This window comes from Eleginops maclovinus, chromosome 11 (assembly GCF_036324505.1).
Source record: "Eleginops maclovinus isolate JMC-PN-2008 ecotype Puerto Natales chromosome 11, JC_Emac_rtc_rv5, whole genome shotgun sequence".
Taxonomy (NCBI): domain Eukaryota; kingdom Metazoa; phylum Chordata; class Actinopteri; order Perciformes; family Eleginopidae; genus Eleginops; species Eleginops maclovinus.
In genome coordinates, this window is record NC_086359.1 from 2,769,416 (window position 1) to 2,789,623 (window position 20,208).

At 40.5% G+C, this 20,208-nt stretch overlaps 1 protein-coding gene across 2 annotated transcripts; it reads left to right on the forward strand.

Annotated features, from left to right (window-relative positions):
- The first annotated feature begins 1,055 nt into the window (after positions 1 to 1,055).
- On the forward strand, positions 1,056 to 19,848 carry rabep1 (rabaptin, RAB GTPase binding effector protein 1). Of its 2 annotated transcripts, none has more exons than XM_063895338.1 (18): positions 1,056 to 1,231; positions 3,749 to 3,877; positions 4,699 to 4,902; positions 5,311 to 5,471; positions 5,740 to 5,880; positions 6,051 to 6,186; positions 6,645 to 6,823; positions 7,467 to 7,577; positions 8,326 to 8,781; positions 9,174 to 9,278; positions 9,474 to 9,590; positions 10,282 to 10,380; positions 11,824 to 11,964; positions 13,272 to 13,461; positions 14,833 to 14,888; positions 15,042 to 15,140; positions 15,541 to 15,657; positions 16,250 to 19,848. In XM_063895338.1, exons 1-18 carry the CDS (start codon positions 1,186 to 1,188, stop codon positions 16,349 to 16,351), a joined length of 2,589 nt encoding a protein of 862 aa, XP_063751408.1. In that variant the 5' UTR covers positions 1,056 to 1,185; the 3' UTR covers positions 16,352 to 19,848. The 2 variants fall into 2 exon arrangements, with proteins under 2 accessions (XP_063751408.1, XP_063751409.1); XM_063895339.1 differs by having other exon boundaries at positions 5,740 to 5,859.
- The last annotated feature ends 360 nt before the right edge of the window (positions 19,849 to 20,208 follow it).

Genomic DNA, 20,208 nt, shown 5'->3' on the forward strand with positions numbered 1-20,208 from the left:
GTTTTATTTCCATAACAGTGTCAAAAATAAAAAAACAATTATTCCCATTCACACACAACTATTCTTCGTTATTTGGTATTATTAAGCCTTTTGCTAAATAATATTTTGAGTTTGTTATCAATGTTTTAAACTTACTTTTACAATTCATACTTTCAGCTGATGTGAAGTTTGTTCCTATGTTATTTTGTTTTTTATAAACCATATCATATAGCATACTGTACAGCTCAAAAAGAGGATGAGTGAGAGTTAAATTTGGATGTGGAATTTGACACTATTTCTCAGAAACTTAATTCGATGTAAATTGCTTTTATTTTGAAGGATGACATCGGAGTCACACACGTTACCTTAATGCAGTAAACAGGAAATGGGCAGTTTTCTGTCAAAGTAATAGCACATGAAATGGTAAACTGTAAAGAAGTGAATGTCATTTTAAAAAAGGATTAAAATGTAATTATTTACTTCTTTGTCATGCAAGTGTTTTATACGTATGGCTGGACCCTGAGATCTTGGGCCCCTGAGTACCTGCATAGCACCCCCAAGACACTGATATTGTAGTTGTTTTATATATGTTTTTCGGTGTCTCTTTCTCTGTGTCTGATGTCTCTCTGAGGTTGTTTGGTCTCCCTTTATAGTAGCTTTGAGTCTGTCTGGTTGTTGTGCTTCCCTGTGTGGCCATTGGTAACTATTTATTTGAGTCACTGTGTCTCTATAGGCCTATATGTAATAATAAGTCAGTTTGCTGTCATTTAGAAATTATTTGGATTGGTTTGGGGTTTCTGTTGCTAAATCTCGTGTGTGGTTATTTGTGAACCATGTTGTTGTTGTTGTTGTTGTTGTTGTTGTTGTTGTTGTTATGTGCATTTTTTTCTATATTCTTAGTCGCTTTATTGAGCACTTAGCATCCCTTTTCAGTCATTTAGTGTCTCTTTTCGTACCCATAGTGAGTGTCTTTGTTATTGCTTTAGGTTTACTTCTTTATTTTGCTTTTCTTTTGTATGCAGTTGTCTCGGTCTCGACTCAATGACAGCGTGGATTTTATTTTTGAAAGGGTAACCGGAAAGCACACTCTACACTCCCCCTTGCTAGCGTAACACGAGTTGTGATGTTAGCCTGTTTTCTTGGACACTCCTAGCGCTTTATCCCACTAAAACCCTGCTAGTTGTTTCAAGCCCCCCTCAAGAAACCATGGCCGAGCAGGCCTCTGGACCCCCTCTGTCGTCCCAACATGACGGTAAATGTGTTGTGTTTGTCGGGGTTGTGTTTGGGAGCGTTTTGTGGAGCTTGGAGACCCGAAATCCAGCGGCCCGTTGGTGCATCTCTGACAACATTAGCATTAGCATTAGTTAGCATCATCAGGGCGACGTGTCACTGGCTGTCACTGCCTTATAATGAACCTGTAACACTACGCAGTTTAGAGTTTTTACAAATATAAACGCATACACTTGTTTTCAGGGTTACTAAGGCTTTATATGGCTGAATATAAGCTGTGATATTGCATATTTATAACGTTGTTGTGTCATTTAGCCTGTTAGCTTGTTAGCTTTAAAGCTAGTCTGATTTAAAGTGATGGATCAGAAACAGAAATCCTTTATCATTAGAAATGTACAACGTTACAGCAAAAGTGACATAGAAGATAAAGGAAAGCAATAATCAAGTAGCAAGCCTGTCAAATATAGAGAAAAAGCACACATTGATAATACAAATAAAGGGTTTAAAAGGGTCGGTACTAGCTCCTGTGAGCCTGGCCTTGTCAATCTTTTAATATGGATCATATGGATTATATCAGGCAATTACAAAGTGCTGTGAATGGCCTGTGCACATGTAGGTGGATGGACCATAATACAGGCTGTTCCTCAAACAGGGGTCCGGGGACCACAGTGGGGTCCTGCAGGGAATCTGTGCTGTAGCTATAAAGGTGCAATGTGTCAGATAATGCACATACGTTTAAATCGTAATTAACTAGCATATTGAGCAGGATTCAAAGAGGTTATAATGTTGGTGTTTTGTTAAAGATGTTTATGCGTTGTGGTGCAGGGATCTTTGCAGAAGTCGATTTTAATAGATTAGCTATATTGACATTTGTTAGCCACATCCTTCACCTTATGCAAACATAGCTCTTGTTTTATTACATTTGACAGATCTCCCTCTGAAGTTTATAACCTTATATAACTGAAAATGACACAGTACTTTTACTCCACTACATTTATTTAATATCTTTATTTACTTTGAAGATTTGGATCAATGATTTGAACCATGTACCACTTGTTCCTCTAGAGGCGATGGTGATGTACCGTCTGCACTTATAGTAAGATGAGAAAACACGCCACATCATTTGTTGTGATTGGTCTAAATTCCTAAAATCTGCTATATACATACTATGGGCAAGTATCCAACAGCACAACTTTAGAAGTTATCAATGGTCAAAACTCAGGAATTCAGAAAATCAACGCTGATATGAGAGGACAATGAAATAATGCTGCTCCAAGGGCTTCAATCCTGTTGAAGTTACCCTGTACATTTCTATAGCTTGTTTATAGGATTAAATCATAAGTGGCTGAAATATGAAAACCCAACGTTTTCGCTGCTTGCTCAATTTGCTAACTGAAGAACCGTTTCCAAAAACTGCCACACAATCTTCTTCATGCTAAACGGTAACGGGAAGGAGGAGGAAGCTGTAATTTTTGCCACTTGAGACTCATTACAAAAAATAAAACTGTAAATGAAAAGATCATATTCAAAATGTATATGGACTGTAAAACCCTTACAGTTATAGACAATGGTGGGATGTGTGAAGATGCATAATTATAAATATACTGCTCATACTGTAGGTTCCACCTTTTTGGACTCTTATAACTAGCATTAAGCAACCCACATATTGACATGCATCATTGGGACTGAAGTAAAATCACATTTTTATGCTGTGGTTTCAAACTGGGTAAAGAAGTCACTCTGTGTGTGAGTCTCACTGGTTGCAAAACATGTCCATGCCATATTTATGCACAATTCCTTAATTTGATCATAAGATAAAGCCCTATCCGAGTGTCAGTGTGAGATTTATTTCAGTGTGTTTAAATCTCGCTAAAAGCAGCTGACCGCCAGCATCTTTAGCAATACCATCGCTCAATACATTTCAATCAATATTTGTAAATGGAGCATGTTGTAACGCAGGTCAGGAGAAAGCTTTCTGTTATTGATCCGCAAAGATTGACTGACTATAAACGCTCTGAAGGTTTGAAGCTCATACATGTAATGTTTTAGTAGTGTAGTATCCATGGAAATCTGTCCCTGAAAATGTGCCAAAGGGCTTAACATGCTAGTTAATTCACAGAGGAAACCGTGTGAACATGTGTTGGGCTTAATGTGTTGCAGGAATTTCTGCTTTACAGTCCGTTCAGCTATCACATGATCCCACTGGACTTTATCTGCTGCATGTGTTGTAAAAGTTTCCACTCGCCCGTCTGTGCTTCTGTGAGGGGGTCATCGTTTATCTCCTCGATCTGCTAGGTTTTAACAAGACAGGAATAAAATACAAATGTAAAACAACACTAGATGTAGGAACCTGTCACTTATGACTTATGACGTGGAGCAATAAGATGACTAATAGGTCAAACAACGTGTGTGTGAAATAACATTTAAACTGAGGTGGAAAGGGGGAATGAATCAAAGTTGAATTCTCAGTTTTGATATATAATCAACAGAGGATTAATTACAGTTCTGTCTTGGATGTGTTTTCCTCTCCGTCACCCAGAGGTGCTCCAGCAGCGAGTGGCGGCTCTGGAGCAGGAGCGAGCCGAGTTCATCAAACTGAAGCAGCAGCTGGAGGTCGAGTTCAACCAGAAGAGGGCCAAGTTCAAAGACCTGTACCTCGCCAAGGAAGGTAAAGATACCACTAACCTGCACGCTCACTGGAAATGAACATACTGAAGAACTCATAATGCAAAAGTAAACCTGGCCAAGAGCTAGTATTTAGATCCTATAGTTAAAAGTACTTATACACACTTTGAATATACCTATTAACACGTCAAATATCAGGATGGCCTGATTCAGGGGTTTGAATGGGACCTTTTACTGCATGTCGTTCCATTTCTCTACCCCTTTCTTATTACCATCAGATATACTATAGTTGTTTTTGGGGGGGGGCTTTTTGCCTTTAATCAGAGAGGACAGTGGAGAGTGACAGGAAAGTGGGAGAGAGAGTCGGGGTGGGATCCGGAAAGGACCACGGATCGGGAATCGAACCTGGGCATACGGTGCAGGTGCCCCAGCCAGTTGTGCCACGGCCGGGGCCAGATATACTATAGTTTTAAGGAAATGCATTCCAAAAAGATTCAGAAACACAGAATTTCCTGCCTTTTATATTTGGCAAAAAAGACCCAAAAGATTCTTTAAAAATCGCCCTGCTTTCTATTATATTTTGGTCATCGTATATATGTAAGTGTTTAAAGTGGGAAAATGTCCCCTGTGACTATTATGCTAATGTCTATTATGTCATTAGATTATTATAACTCCTACACAACGTCTGTAAATAAAGTAGGTTAATACAGTGCTTGTGTAAATGTAAAACACACCTTTATTTTGATAGTGCTTTACATACAAAAACAACAACAATCCAAAAGGTCATAAAGGAGAAAAACATGCAGAGCGATAAGCGAGGATGCAATAAGGAACAGAGTATTTTCCTCTCCCCCTCCCCCCCAGTGGAGGTGAAGAGGCAGGCCGTGGTGCTTGACGGCGCTCAGGCCGAGCTGAGCTCCCTGCAGGCTCAGCTGGAAGAGGCCCGGTCTGAGATGGAGAACATCAAGGCGGTGGCCACCGTGTCGGAGAACACCAAACAGGAAGCCATCGACCAGGTGCGCAGCCAGTGGCAGGAGGAGGTGGCGTCGCTGCAGGCCATCATGAAAGGTAACCCGGAGCTCTAATCCTAATTACATTTAATTAGTGTTGATATTAACACAGCAAATATCGTAAACGTGCTGTGGGATATTGGATGTAATGCCCTGGCTTTATAACTAAATTAAGTAGGACAGTAGGACACATGCAGCCTGTGATGTGGGGCCAAACTCAGAATACTGTATGTGCCCCGGAGGGTACTATAACTGATGCTCCATAATAAAAATAAACATACAATTAATAAGTGGATCATGACAGGAAACGTCCTTTGATACTGTCTCTGTGTTTTTTGTTTTTGTAAACTGAATATTAAAAAAATTGGAGGAAACTGAAAATATCTTGAGATAAAAACAACACTATGTCTGGTTTTCCTTTCAAGGCTAAATGTCATTTTATGCTTCCTCCCTGTGGTTTGATCAGACACCGTAAGCGAGTACGAGGTCCAGTTCCACCAGCGCCTGGAGCAGGAGCGCTCCCAGTGGAACCAGTACAGAGAGGCTGTGGAGAGGGAGCTGGGGGAGCTGAGACGCCGCCTCACCGAGGGCCAGGAGGAGGAGAACCTGGAGGACGAGATGAAAAAAGTAAGTGCTGATTAACAGTAAAAGAAGCTGTACGATGCACTGTGCTGGATGGACAAACGCATCAATGAAACCATGAATCCAATCCAGTTCAAAGTGCTTGAAAAGGGATTTACAAAAGCGGAGTAAAAAAGTCCTTAAAATGAACATAAAAGTTTTTAATATGAGAATATCTTCAGAATAAAATGCAGTTTCTCTAAAGAAAAGTTGAAGCTGTATGAAAATGCTTTGTTTGTAGCTGGGTTTAATGTTCTGTACAATCCCTCTAAAGGCCCAGGAGGATGCGGAGAAGCTGCGTTCAGTGGTGATGCCGATGGAGAAGGAGATCGCGGTGCTGAAATCCAAACTCTCCACGGCCGAGGAGCGGGTGAAGGAGCTGGAGGCCTCTAAGGTTAACAACACTCCTTTTTTGGTGATTACTGGTTCACCAATTTACTGTGTTGCTTACCCCACTCTCCAGAAAAAAACCCTACTGTACAACCACCGCAGGGGAACAGATACGACCTAATGTGCAGATGAGTTGACGGGTTTGTACGTTCGTAAAAAAAGTCTGTGTTTTTCACGTGTTTTTTCCTGTCGCAGGTCAAAGAGCTAAATCACGTCCTGGAGGCGGAGAAGTCGTGTCGTACGGACCTGGAGATGTACGTCGCCGTGTTGAACACTCAGAAGTCCGTGCTGCAGGAAGACGCGGAGAAACTACGGAGAGAGCTCCACGAAGGTAGTCCTGAAAGTCCTTTTGATAGAAAACAGGAATGTGATGTGTGCACAGGTTCATTAGAGGGGAAGACTTCAGAGGAAGCCGTCTTTTTCATCTGATATCCTTCATTATTTAGTGAAAGGATTATTATAGGCATATTACCTGTTTCTAACCTGAGTGCATGGCCTGTACTTGCAATGGAGTATTTGTACGTTGACATAGTACTTTTACATCATAGTAGAGCCTCTCTTTTGCTGTGGAGGATTGTGCATGCTTGACTTCTTGTTGCAATGGAGTATTTGTGCATAATAGTTGAGTCTCTTTTAATGAAAAAGCATTTGGATGCATGACTTTGAAACGTAGTGGAGTTTTAACATGGCATTTTTACTCTTAAATGATTCCTCCACCTCTGCCTCTAAGGATATTATCTAAATCCGTCCCTCTTTCTGTTCCTGTACTGCTGTGTTTCTGCGTCTCAGTGTGTCACAAGCTGGAGTTGGAACGGCAGCAGCACAACCAGCTGAAGCACACGTGGCAGCGAGCCAACGACCAGTTCCTCGAGTCCCAGCGCCTCCTGATGAGAGACATGCAGCGGATCGAGAACGTCCTGTCCTCAGAACAACTGCGCCAGGTGGAGGAGATGAAGAAGAAAGACCAGGTACACACACACACACCCACACCCACACCCACACCCACACCCACACACACACACACACACCCACACCCACACACACACACACACACACACACACACACACACACAGCAAACCTTCTTGTTTGTTAAATAATTTAACTGTCACTGGTCCGCATCTTCTAGACATGTTGTCCATATCTTAATTGGAACTGGAAGCTGTGGGAATTGTAGTCCTTTTAGCTTCGATGAACTACACATGTCACCCCTAGGTAACAATATTATTTTGACCTTTTCACTGAAATCATTTCATAGATTTGTTGCGGTACTAAATCCAAAAATCATGAATTTTAATTGTGAATGTGCATTTGTCATTTGAAGGTGAAGTGGACTGCTTGTTATTGACTTTATTTGAAGAGTGGTCATGTTAAATGTTCTTATTCATCTGTATTTTTCCAGTTTGGTTGTCATTTTGATTGTACACAAGCTCATATGAACTGATAATATAATGCACACCGCTGCAAAGGACCCCTCAATAATACAAATATAGGTAAAACCTTCCTACGGTAAAGCATTGTTTTTCCCACTTTCACCTAATAATAAAGTGGAGAAACTGAATTTATGGACCATTTTATGGCATATTTATGATAAAAACCCCTGTCCCTGTTAGGAGGAGGACGAGAAGGAGAGGCTGAGCCAGGTGAAGGATCTGCAGGAGGAGGATGCGGGAGACAACACGGAGCCTCTGGAGGATTTACTGCTCGGGCTGAGCGTCGAGGAGGTAGGAAACATCCCGTAATGAGATACGTCCCTCAGAGAGAACAGAGAGCCATTATCGTCAGATTATATTCCCTCCATCTGGAAACACGAGCTCCAGACGGGCGTCCTGGCTGCTGCACTTTAGTCCTCCTGTTTCTCACATGAGGTGACGTATCTTGGAAGAGAAATAAAGCAGGGATGATTTGAAACGAGATGTTGAACTCTACTGAACCTTGGTAATTAAGGTCAGTTAAGGACATTTCAGGGTATTGTATTGTTTAGCTTACTGGCATTTATTGACACCTTTTAGTTACTTTATAAACGGAGATTTATGCTTTTTGCTGAAGTATTAAGTCACTTTTCAACACATAGTGAAAATGCCCATCATATAATCTAAATACTAATATAAAAACACAGATTTACAGGATAAAGCCAATGTTAGCGCTGACCCCTCACTGTCCATTAGTTGACTAATTAGATGCTCCATTAGTCATAGATGATTAATATCTCAGGGTAAGTGTGTGAGTTAAACACAACATTTAGAGAGGTGCTTTTCATGATTCTTTGTCGGGGAAAACAAGATAATAAATACATTTTTTAGATAAAAGTTTGGTTAGGTGCCATAACATAATATATATGAGTAATTGCCATACGTGTTGCTAGGTAAACTAAGTTGTGAAAAAGCCCATCTTATAATATAAATAATAAAAGAAGAACACAACACAACTCTGAATTATTAACCCCAGAAGGTACTGACTCTTTCTCTTCAGCCTAACCTGAGCACCCACGGCTCCATGCACTCTTTAGACACTGACGTGGTGGCGGGCAGCCTCCTGGACCCCTACAAGGAGAACCTGCGGAGGGTCCAGTCCACAGACAGCCTGGGCTCCTCGCTCTCCGTGCAGCAGGGCCTCGGGGGCCACAACCACAAGGCTAAGTCGGACAGCAACCTGGACGAGTCGGACTTTGGGCCCCTGGTGGGGGCGGACTGCGGCGCGACAGACATTAGTTTTGGCGACACGTCGTCCATCGGCTCCATGAAGCTGACGGCGAGCCACTTCCTGCTCACTAAAGACCAGGAGAAAGCCATCAAGGCCATGACGCCGGAGCAGGAGGAGACGGCGTCGCTGCTCTCCAGCATCTCCCACGCCCCCGACAACGCTTATCTACCGCCGGGGGGGTACAGGCTCGTCAGCGACAGCGAGTGGAACCTGCTGCAGCAAGAGGTGCGTTAACGAGGGGACGCTCTGAGGGTTTAAATACACTGCTGTGGAGGAATATACATTTAAAATACTAAGATTTAAAGGTGACGATGTCGTTTTTGCAGTGAAGATCAAGTCTCAGGCTCCTGCAGCGCAATATACAATATTCTAAAGAGAGGAAAGCTATTAATAAAGTGCAGATTATTAGTTAGAGGGCCTTAAACGAACACCCAAATTGCTAATTGATTAATCGTCTTATCAATCAGCCACACAGTTCTTGTTTAAACTGTTGGCTAATTTAATTAAACAAAACATCTTATTTTTCTCCATGTTTTTGTTTTGACACAATGGCAAACCCAAGATCTCTTTTACATCACCAGATAGTTATTGTTTACGGGTGTTTTTGTTGTCACCAGGTTAAAAACGCTGGCAGGAAGCTGGGCCGGCGCTGTGACATGTGCTCCAACTACGAGAAGCAGCTGCAGGCCATCCAGGGACAAGAGGCCGACACACGAGACCAGGTTTGTGTCTTTACCGTCACCTCATTCCCTTTATTTACCACAAGAGAACTGTTCCTATGAGCAGATACACACAGCTGCATTCAACCTTAAACATATACAAACATACAAGAGGAAGATATATTAAATATTACACATGCTTTGGAAGATCCAGTCTTTTATAAAATGTGAGGGATCTTCCGTCACGCTGTCCTGCAGGTGAAGAAGCTGCAGGTGATGCTGCGTCAGGCCAACGATCAGCTGGAGAGAACGATGACGGAGAAACAGACTCTGGAAGACTCGGTCAAAGTGGGCAACGAGGAAACCGCTGCTAAGGTTTGGACGCAGTGAATGCATTCGTAGCTATTGTTATTATTCTCGTTAAATACCTGGTTTGGTGAGGACGTAAAGTCTTTGTTTTATTTTGATTTCAGCACGCTCTTAATCAAGTTAAGTGTGAAACCAAATGATGGTATTAAGAGTTAACAGACATTTTTCTTTATGATTTTAGCTGCTTTCAAAGTCATTTTCAAACGGAAGAGTTTTGAGAAGATGCGAAAACATGTAGAGACTCAAAGATATGTACTTCCATCTGGTTTACAGCCAATTAAAGCATGAAAACTCCATATTAAAGGGGCTGAAAACAGCTTTTTCTGACAGAATGACCAAATAATCAGCCCATTATTAATAAAAGTTGGCAAATATTATTATTGTTTCTTTCTCTTTGCAATTAAAAGCAGTTGTTGCTGTCTTCTTGCTAAAAAAACTGAATAATATTTCCAAATTCTGGGACTTTTTACTCCTCCAATTCATCTTAGAGGCAATTATTGTCCTAGTTTTCTTCCCTTCGTGTATTCAGTAATAGAGTGTAATATACTTTTGGCTCTTTAAGGATATTTTGGTACTCTTACTTTGACATTTCTACTGCTTTTTACCAAGGAACATGACTCCTTCCACCTCTGAGTGTTTCTATCTTTAATCTCAGACCTTTTTAAAGCTGTTTTCTTATCTTGCCGTTGTGTTGCAGGTGTCCGCCCTCATGCAGAGGGTGCAGGATTCGGAGACGTTGCTCGGCGCGCTGCAGCAGGCCTTCAGTGAAGCTAAGAGCAACACGCAGCAGCAGATGGTGAGCAGCGTCTTCTCCCCGCCTCGTTGTTGCTTGTTCTCTCCAGCTGTGTTTGGATCTCCAGTTCCTCCCTCATGTCAGAGTCTGATAATGTGGCCAGACTGAAGCTCTTATAAAAAGCAGATCAGGTTTTTGTTTTGACAACAGGCTCCTGCGCTGTTATCTGACATGCAGTCAGACTGGTAGTGGATTTAGATTGACTTTTCTCTGCCTCTCTGTCTCTCCTTATCACACAGAGGGAAAGTTGTTGGAGGGGATGGAGTTTTTACTTCTAAAACTGTCCAAACATTGCTCTTTAACCACAACAGAGATGTTTAGGTGTAAACTCTGTACATCATTGCTAAAAAAGTACGAGTAAAATGCACATCATTTACACATTTTTGACTATTTTCAAAACTTTTTAAATGCTGAAACACTGAGATGAGTGTCTCTCTGGTAAACACAACATTTAAAACAGTGACTTTTCAACACATTGTGAAAATGCCCATCATATAATCTAAATACTAATATAAAAACACAGATTTACAGGAATAAAGCCAATGTTAGAGCTGACCCCTCGTAGTCGATTAGTTGACTAACTACTACCTCCATTAATATCTAATTTCCTGGGTACTTATAAGTGCATGAAGTAAACACAACATTAAGAGTGGAGCTTTTTATGACTTTTTTTGTCGGGAAAACAAGTTAATAAATACATTTTTAAGGTCAAAGTTTCATAAAGTGCTGTAAAATATTATATATGAGTAATTGCCATATGTGTTGCTAGGTAGGCTAAGCATAAAATAAGCAATGCATTGTGAAAAAGCCCTATAATGATATAAAACACAGCAAATCTTAACATTTTAGAAGCATAACAAGGTGTATACGATTTAGATTTCTGTCTTATCGAGGTCTAGTTTAAACATAAATAAATAGACATCATTTTAACTTTCTGGGGGTAAAATGTAGGAGATTTAACTGTTCCTCCTCACCACAAATGTTGGCTCTTAGCTACAGGATTTAATCACGTATGAAGATTAGGTTTAATAAGCTGCTCCACCAGATTTTCTTACTGTATGTCACTAAAGCAAAATGCAATATGCACAGCTAATTAAAGTAAGTGCACTGATTATTTTCTAGCTCCTTATTGTGCGGGAAAAACGGGAAGGAAGGAAGGGAGACAGAAACATTCTCAATAATGAATGTGCAGCTGCGAGCGGGATCTCTAATCCTGCGCCTGCCAGAAAACATGAGGTCTTCCTGCTGCATGTGGCTTTGATTTAAAAACCTTAATACTGTCATGCATCATAACGTTACACCCAGCAGAGGGCCGGCTCTGCAGGGAGACTCAGACGCCGTGTGAGTCACTCTGCCGCCGCACCATGTGTTGAAGTTATCTAAAATATAAAAAGGCAGAGAGACGACGAGCTGCCGAGATTTATTTAGTTTGTTTGTTGGTTTCAGGCGGTGCTGGTGAAGTCGAGGGAGCAGGTTGCCGACGAGCTGAGCCGTCTGCAGAGAGACAACGAGAGCCTGCAGGGGAAACACAGGCTGCACGAGGAGCTGCAGCAGCAGGAGGACTTCCAGATGCCCAACACTGTGCAAGTACGTCAAGATGGAACACAATTTAACATCATATCAGAGGGTCTCAACGAAACACATCCAAATGTGCATCTAAAACAGTTGCATCACATGATAAAGCTCATCAAGGGGGCCTGTGTAAAGTAAATATGGCTCTTTTGGATTTTAGTGCAGCACACAGACCTTTTTATTTATATAATGAAACATGCTTAAGCTTTTATTTTGAAAATCTTCAGAAAGTGCAGGTCTCAATATAGGCAATCTAAGGCAGCGCACGTTTGTATGGAACATTTCAACACAAATTCAGTGCTTAAGCTGCTGGAGTAACTGTGGAACTCTAAATGATGTCCATGTTTTCTAGGATTGTTCTGATTGTTTCTGACTCCTACCCCAAGAACAAACGAAAGAGACATCATTATTAAATGATTAAATATATTGCTTGTTGCGAGGCGGCGTTTATCGCAGGAGAACCTCACCTTAAATGCATCGATGGACATAACAACAGATATCTACAGAATGCACATCTTTTTACTTTGAAAACCGTCTAAGCTCCACTAAATGTGTGATTTTTTTGGGACAGAGTGAGAATATTATCCTTCCTTTTTTAATTGTGTGTGTGTGCGCTCTCCAACACACACTTAACCCTCCCACACGGAGACTCTCAGCCTATCGCTGGATGCTGCTCTGTTGGTATGAGTCTGTTGGGAGTGGGCAGTGGTTTAGTGGAGGTGGAGAAACACCGATGATGATCCAGGTCACAGTTTCATCGTGTCGGTGTTTAAAACCAGCTGTTCACGTAACATTCAAATCTAAATCGAGCATTTGAATACGGTCTGGATTTTGTTGCATCAGATTTTCGTATTGTGTGAACCTTTATTTTATCCCCCGGGAGAAATGCAACACACACACACACACACACACACACACACACACACACACACACACACACACACACACACACACACACATTCATCTAAAACATAAGGACTTGGGTGGTATTAAAATGAATTCAATCATTCTTTCAAAATAAAAAAATAAGTTATATGAACCTTTTTTTTTTTCTGACACTTCATTTTTTGGGTTGCGTATATTTATTCATACGTAGAAATTGTATTTCCACTCATCTATACAAAGTGCAATGCATAGAAGAACAGAATTGTGGTTCCCTGGTTGCAGAACAAAGAAGAACCAAATACGCAATAGCTGCAAAAGCCGTAAACGTAGAAAGAATACAGTCACAGTTCTGTCTGCAAATCCTTCCTTTATAATCCCTTTTGTAAACACAGTGCGCTTCACAAAGATAATTAATGTGGTTTTATTTCTTCCTTCAGGAGCTGCACGGCCTGGTGGTGCGGTTTCGAGAGGACGTGGTAGCGTTGCGGACATCGGCGGATCACATGGAGGAGAAGCTGAAGGCGGAGATTCTGTTCCTGAAGGAGCAGAACCAGGCGGAGCAATGTCTGAAGGAGAACCTGGAGGAAACCCTGCAGCTGGAGATCGAGAGCTGCAAGGAGGAGATAGGTGAGGACATTTAGGAAACGTCCATCAGATATACGGTAGACGCACTTCTACGCTGCGCCCTCAAACCAGAATGCAGATTTCCCCCGTAAGAAGTTAAAGTGATGCCAGGAAACAATCTCTCTGTTGGTCAGAAAGGGTTTCATGAGTCCAGAAATATGAAGATGGGGTCAGATGTCTGGTCAGACGGCAGAGACAGCTTACGGAGAATAAATAGGGGATGGATGTCCGGTGGGTCTGCCGGGGGACGAGTGGCAGGCAGCAGGCTGACACTGAGACTGAGATTTCTGATCCTTTCTTTACTCTCCTTTTTTCTGGAGAGGAAGTAAAGGAACCGGAGCTCTGGATTTATTTGTTGTTTGAGGTGCAATAAGTGACTCAGCAGCTTCAAGACATGAAGACACTATTATTTGACGCTTCGCTCTGATGCAGGACTTTCACCGGGAAGTGGGCGGGGCTTAATTTGGACGTTAGCACCTCATGCTATATTTTGCTGGTGTACTAAAGTACTACCTTGACAAAAACAGCATTAAAAGGGTTTAAAATGTCCAAAAACTCTCAGAAAGAAAGGTTTAATTTCCTGTGATCATGCCAGGATAATCTCAAGTGCTTTGTTTAGTTTAGGTCAAATAGTTGGATTTGGATTTCAAAAAGTCGATCAATGGATAGAATACTCTGGTCGGGTCATATTTAGAACGTTATTCTGACCTTTTCTTACCTAGTTTCCTGTTTGCGTTGATAAGATGTCAGTATTTAGACGCTCTCTTTAACACCGTCAAGTATAACTCTATATATTTCTTGGACCATAAAAGAGTCTGGTAAAACTTGTACTGTTTACAATTCCCATTATTTTCCGTGTGAATTATTCCCCTTTCTTCTGTTTCCATCATAAGCACTTTTTACTTTCTGTATTTTTTTACTTTTACATTTTTCTTCTGTTTCTTCTTTTCCTGTCCATTGATCACTTTCATTCAGACATCTTGGAAGGTACGAGAAACCCTTTGAGCAGGCTTCCTTTAACTGCTTTGTGTGTGTGTGTGTGTGTGTGTGTGTGTGTGTGTGTGTGTGTGTGTGTGTGTGTGTGTGTGTGTGTGTGTGTGTGTGTGTGTGTGTGTGTGTGTGTGTGTGTGTGTGTGTGTGTGTGTGTGTGTGTGTGTGTGTGTGTGTGTGTGTGTGTGTGTGTGTGTGAGAATAGCATACCTGACTAATGAATGACTACAGAGTGTCTACAGCGCCACGCTTCTCCCTCACATGTTTTGAAGTCTGTTGGAAAGGGAACAATGTGCCTTTTTTTAAAGAAACCATTTAAAGAAGTTCAGATGTTTTTGAGACTCAGAAAGGATCCTCCTAGTGACGTCTGCTTTCCTCACACAGCATCTTTCTCCAGCCTCAAGACGGAGATGGAGCGGATAAAGGCGGAGAAGGAAAAGGTAAACCTGCAGCCTAACTGGGGAATTAAAAAACTTGAAAGTCTGAAGTTCAGTTCCTTAGAAAATGTAACTTTCTATGTTCTTCTTTAACTGCGGGTAAATGTGTTATCTGAAGTGTGTGTGTGTTAGTGATGCACTCTGTTGTTCCTGCAGTTTGAGAGCAGTCTAGCAGAGAAGACGGAGACTCTGGAGAACCTGCAAGGTCTGAGGATCAGTCTGGAGAGGCAGCTTAGGGAGCTCACCACGGCAAAGGTCAGACTCATTTACACACACTTACCTGCACACCTCACACACCCACCTCTGTGTGGATGTGTGTTAACGCAGTTGGCACCTTGCATGGCATGAAAGGGGTGTGAATGGATATGTAAAGCGCTTTGAGGAGTCGTAAGGACTGGATAAAGCTCCTCCATTTACCATTCAAATGGGACCAGTTCATAGCCCTGATATTATGAATGTTATGATCGCTGCTTTACTGGATGTTTTACATGCTTATTCAAACTATTTAACAGCATTTTTGCAAATTATATTTCCTTCATTTGACCGGTAAAGCCACATCAAATATTACATAACTCCTCCTTTAATATTGAAAGGTGTTTTTTTTGCATTCAAGCCTTTTTTAATCTACTGTGTGTTTGTTTGTATTCCCCTGCAGAGTGCACTACAGACTCAGGCGTTCGATGAGAAGGACAAAGCTCAGCGACTGCAGACGGAGCTGGACGTCAGTGAGCAAGTTCAGAAGGACTTTGTCAAACTTTCTCAGACTCTTCAGGTGAGAAAGGAGCGTTTATGAGACGGTATGAGGAAAAACAACAGAGCTAAATATTTTAAAGGAGGATAATTGCTTACCTTTTGACCACATATCTAAAACTGACGCTTAATAGATTCTTTTGTGGATATTTCAACAGTATTTGTGACTCCTGTTGTTGATACATTTATAGATATATGTCAGAGGTTCGTTTCAATTGATAAAGACTGAATAAAATGTGTTATTTTACTGGCTAATTCCTTTATTCTTCAATTATAGTTCATTTTTAAGATTAAAGCTATCTCTGAAATCATTCAGTGTAAGAATAAAATACCGTTGGTCAGCTTCAACCCGTGAACGTTGAGTAATTACAGAAATAAATGGACGGCATTAGACCGACTTCTTCCAAATAAAAATGAAAGTTTGAATTAAAAGCCTCACTTAACCTGTGCTTAAATACAAGATGTTTATGCAACCTTTTAGAAGTGCATCCTTGGATAAATGGGAAAAACAACACTGAATAGAAATCATTTTGACCTTTTTAGTGAGTCAAACAACGGAGGAAAAAACCGGACTTCATTTTTTGTGTTTTGATTGAATGAAAATGTGTGTGCAGGTTCAGCTGGAGCGAATACGACAAGCGGACTCTTTGGAGCGAATCAAAGTCATCCTCAACGACACCAACTTCACTGACATCAACCAGCTTCCAGACACATGATGGCACCACTGACAGGAAACCGCCTTCAGCTTCATTCCCCCTCCTCTTCTTCCTCTTCTTCTTCTTCTTCTTCCTCTCGTCACCAACCCCCCAATAACATTATTGATCCTCCTCCTCCTCTCCTCCTCCTCCTCCTGCTGCCCCGTAACCACCACAGAAGAAGAGTTTCGGAGGGACTAAAGGAGCCTTTTCCTTGTGTACAGAGCACACTGCGGATAATAGAATAATGAAGAACACTACTAAATCCTGTAAATAAGTAAATGTGTGATTGTGGACGGAGGGATCTTCCTGTGGGTCTGTCTGTGTCTCGTTTCTACTGTAGATATATATTTCCGTCTGTGTTAGCTCAACCAAAAAAAGGTTTGTCGTCGTCTAAAAGCACTTTTCATCGTCTCTTTCCACGTAAATTTAGAAAAAAAACGGATGAATACAAATTTTCCTCGTCCTTGATAATCGCTTCCCGTTTCCGCTCGCCTCTTCTTTCCTTTAAGCTGTTTTCCTGTGGCTTATTCCTCCTTGTTCGGCTCATTTTCACCCTGGAAACAAAGACACGATGAAGGAGACTCATGGGAAATACTTGCACATAATTTAACTGACAAAAAAACAACAGGATTTCAGCAAAATCATTCTTAAAAAGCCTCTCCTAACATCTGACAGAAGCCTTTTGGTTTTAACAGCTGCACCAATACAGTGAAGAAACATGTCCTGTTCTACTTTTCAGGTTGAAAATAATGGATTTTAAAACACCTTTTTATTGGTTTCTTTATTTGAGTTTCTTAATGTAATTTAAAAGCTCTTACATCACAATGAGCTGCTTTAAATTATAATTAAAAAAGCTCACTATCCCAGCATTAGAAGAGCGATTAAGTGCTGATTTAAAGACACTCGGTGGGTTAAATCCCAACAAAATTCAATTATTTTTTCATATTTATCCTTCGATTACAAGGTTTATTTATCACCAACACAAATAATCTTTGAAACTACAAATGGGTTTCAATTAAACACTTTTGAAGCTAGTTTATGCAGCGTTATTGGGTGAAAATAATCCAGAATATCCTCCTCGTATTGTAATTCAAGCGTTATTTGAGAATCACACTTCTGCAAATCTTCCTTGCTGTTTTCATCACAGATCATTTCAGAGAGAAAGCATTCCTATTGGCTGTTCAGCAAACGTAGACGTGCCTGCATGGTGATTTCAGAAGTAATAATCCTGGTGCAACGGGGGAGTATCCTGCAGAAAAAGTGGCCTGTGATGCTTTGGAAACACTGCAGAGAAACCCAGAAAAAGGAGGTTGAAATTAATTGAAAAAGAGCTGTAAATTATCAGGGAAGCGTTTCAGAGAGAGAGAGAAACCTGGCACTCGTCTGAAACGCTTTGCCGATTTTGTACATAGCCTTGAATCATAGCATACTGTCCCAAAGGGCTTGACAGATGGAGGGCTGTAATTTCACCTCATGCATCTCCAGAAAACTGTCTTCCCTGGGCTACCACTTGAAGGACAACATGCTCAAAATATGATGAATTCTTGCCTAAAATGCACAAAAAATCTGCGTAATCCAGCTTTAAACCTCAGAAAGCAAACCAAGACTGATCTGTGATTGATGCATTAAAACAAACAATATCCTTAAGACTTTGCGATCAGGAATGCATCGTTAGTGACCTTTCTGCATCCGGAATTGACATCCAGAACCACTAAAAGCTCTGAGATTTTAACCAAATCAAAGACTTTAAATCTTTTCCCCAGACTTCTAACTCAAAACGAGGAATCTTTAGTTCTCCAAACATAAACAAATCTTAGAGATCGACCTTTTTAGATGTTGAATTCACATTAAAACGTCTACAGTTTAAGAAGGAAGCGTAAGATGAAGCTACTTTACACTGCATCACAAAAAGGTGGAAAAAGCTTTGGTGTGTTTCCATTATGTGGTAATTAAAGGGTATTTCAGACACTTTTAGACAATCTGACAAGTGTTTTTAATGAGGCATCCTGAGGCTTTTACCCATCCTAAAAAGACCAATTATACTTTATAATTATCCATATTCATTTCAACTAAAAATGTGGATTTTTTTGCCCCAGAATTACACATTAAATCTTGGTGTTTTGAAGTCTCATTGCCCCTTAAAAGGTCATTGAATGCTTTTAAATTGGTCTTAAGTAAGTGACTCTAGGTCTTTTGTGACAGGGTTTCTATTATTTCACACTTCAAGAGCTGGTGCATCAGCTGCTGCATTTAAGATATAGAGAAATGTAAAAAATGAGCGACTTCTGGAGCTGATTTAGTGGGAAAATGACTCCTTTCACTACAGTCTCAGAAAAACAGGACTTTACCAACCTCAATTAATTAAATTCAATGGTTTTTCTGTTATTTTCCCAGCAGTCTCCATAAATACGGACTGTGCCACGATGTTTCGCACTCACTCAAAGCGGCAGAAATTCATTTCTCTGGAAACTACGAGGCTTGAAATGATCCTGAGATGAAAAGGAGGGCTTCTCTTTGCATCGTGATTAAAACATATAAACATGCAAACAGCAGCTTTTAGGACCTGTTGATTTCTTCTGTTGACGTGCATGTCGTACTCTTCCTTTGTGTTGCATTTGTCCATACTGTAGATATCTGAAGTTGGTATTTATGATTCAGAAATATCAAGTTGCACTGACAGAAAAACTGTGTGTCTGAGTGTGAGCGGAGAAGTAGATAACGTTCAATATTCATGATGTTTCTTCTCTGAAAAGGCCTTATTGCATTAAGGCGTGGTGTGTTTTTAACTTTATTTGTGACATTTAAAACCCTCTAATTGAACGTATGTCTCCTACAGTGACACATTTCACTCGTGGCCCATGTGGCATTAATATGAGGACTCATCACCGGAAAAATCCACTGGTTTTTAAGAGTTTTTATTCCATAATCTCTGATCTAACACCGTTAAATCCCCCAAATTATTGTAGTAAATGTTAAAAAATGAGATGCAAGTTTGAATTTGTCTGAAATCTCTAACTGTGCACCGGCTACTACTTTGTTTTTAGCATTTTAATAATGAAAAACGACATTTACAGCTTAAGTATGAGCTTTAAATATGTGTTTTGGATGAGTTTGAATTGGATTTTTGTTATGTTTTAAGCCCTGTTTATTTTACATCTACAACAAATGCAAACTTCAATTTCCCTATCAAAAAATGTAAGGTAACATACGGTCAGTTCATGAAACACAAGCGAAGGAATAACCTGTTTTAAATATCAGTATTTGTTCCTTAAAGAACCAGAAAAAGAGCGTTTTTATTTGTATTCTGTTTTTGCACTTTACTGTTAAATGCCGGTCAATATTAACCACTTAACACGGATTAAAAGCGCACAGTTTGAACTTTCAGATGCAGCTTTTATCATTCCACTTAAAGCATTGGTATGTTTTACATTGTAAGATCTGCACGAGACAGAAAATCTCACGTTGCTGACAAATTAAATGGCATCCAGTTTAAAATAAAACACTCCTGATCCAGATCTCTGTTCTGTTTGTCTCTTTAATTAATTTAATTTATAAACAATCAGCAGCTTAGGAAATTGCATCTAAAATGACTGTTTGTGCATGGGTTCCAGTAGAGATGTTAGCTGTTTTGACAACAACAACAACAACAACAACAATAAATCTTGGATATCTGTACGTTTCAGAGGCTTTCATGCCGTAAAAAAAGGTCCAATTTCCTGCTGCACATTAGCTGTTATTCGTCTGTGTGTATATGCATCTGTGTAGGGGCGAAAGGGAAGTAACAACAGATTGAATAACCAGGAGAAAGAAAGGGGAGAGGAAACTGATTTGCAAAACTAAAGCTAATGTTTTAATGACTCAAAACAAAGAGGGCC

What these genes read in the sequence shown, in the direction of transcription:
- rabep1 (XM_063895338.1), top strand. Translation starts at nt 1,186, where the DNA reads ATGGCCGAGCAGGCCTCTGGACCCCCTCTGTCGTCCCAACATGACG. An exon ending in TCGGGCTGAGCGTCGAGGAG is followed by an intron (nt 7,578 to 8,325) that starts GTAGGAAACATC and finishes CTTTCTCTTCAG; the next exon opens with CCTAACCTGAGCACCCACGG. An exon ending in AACTTTCTCAGACTCTTCAG is followed by an intron (nt 15,658 to 16,249) that starts GTGAGAAAGGAG and finishes ATGTGTGTGCAG; the next exon opens with GTTCAGCTGGAGCGAATACG.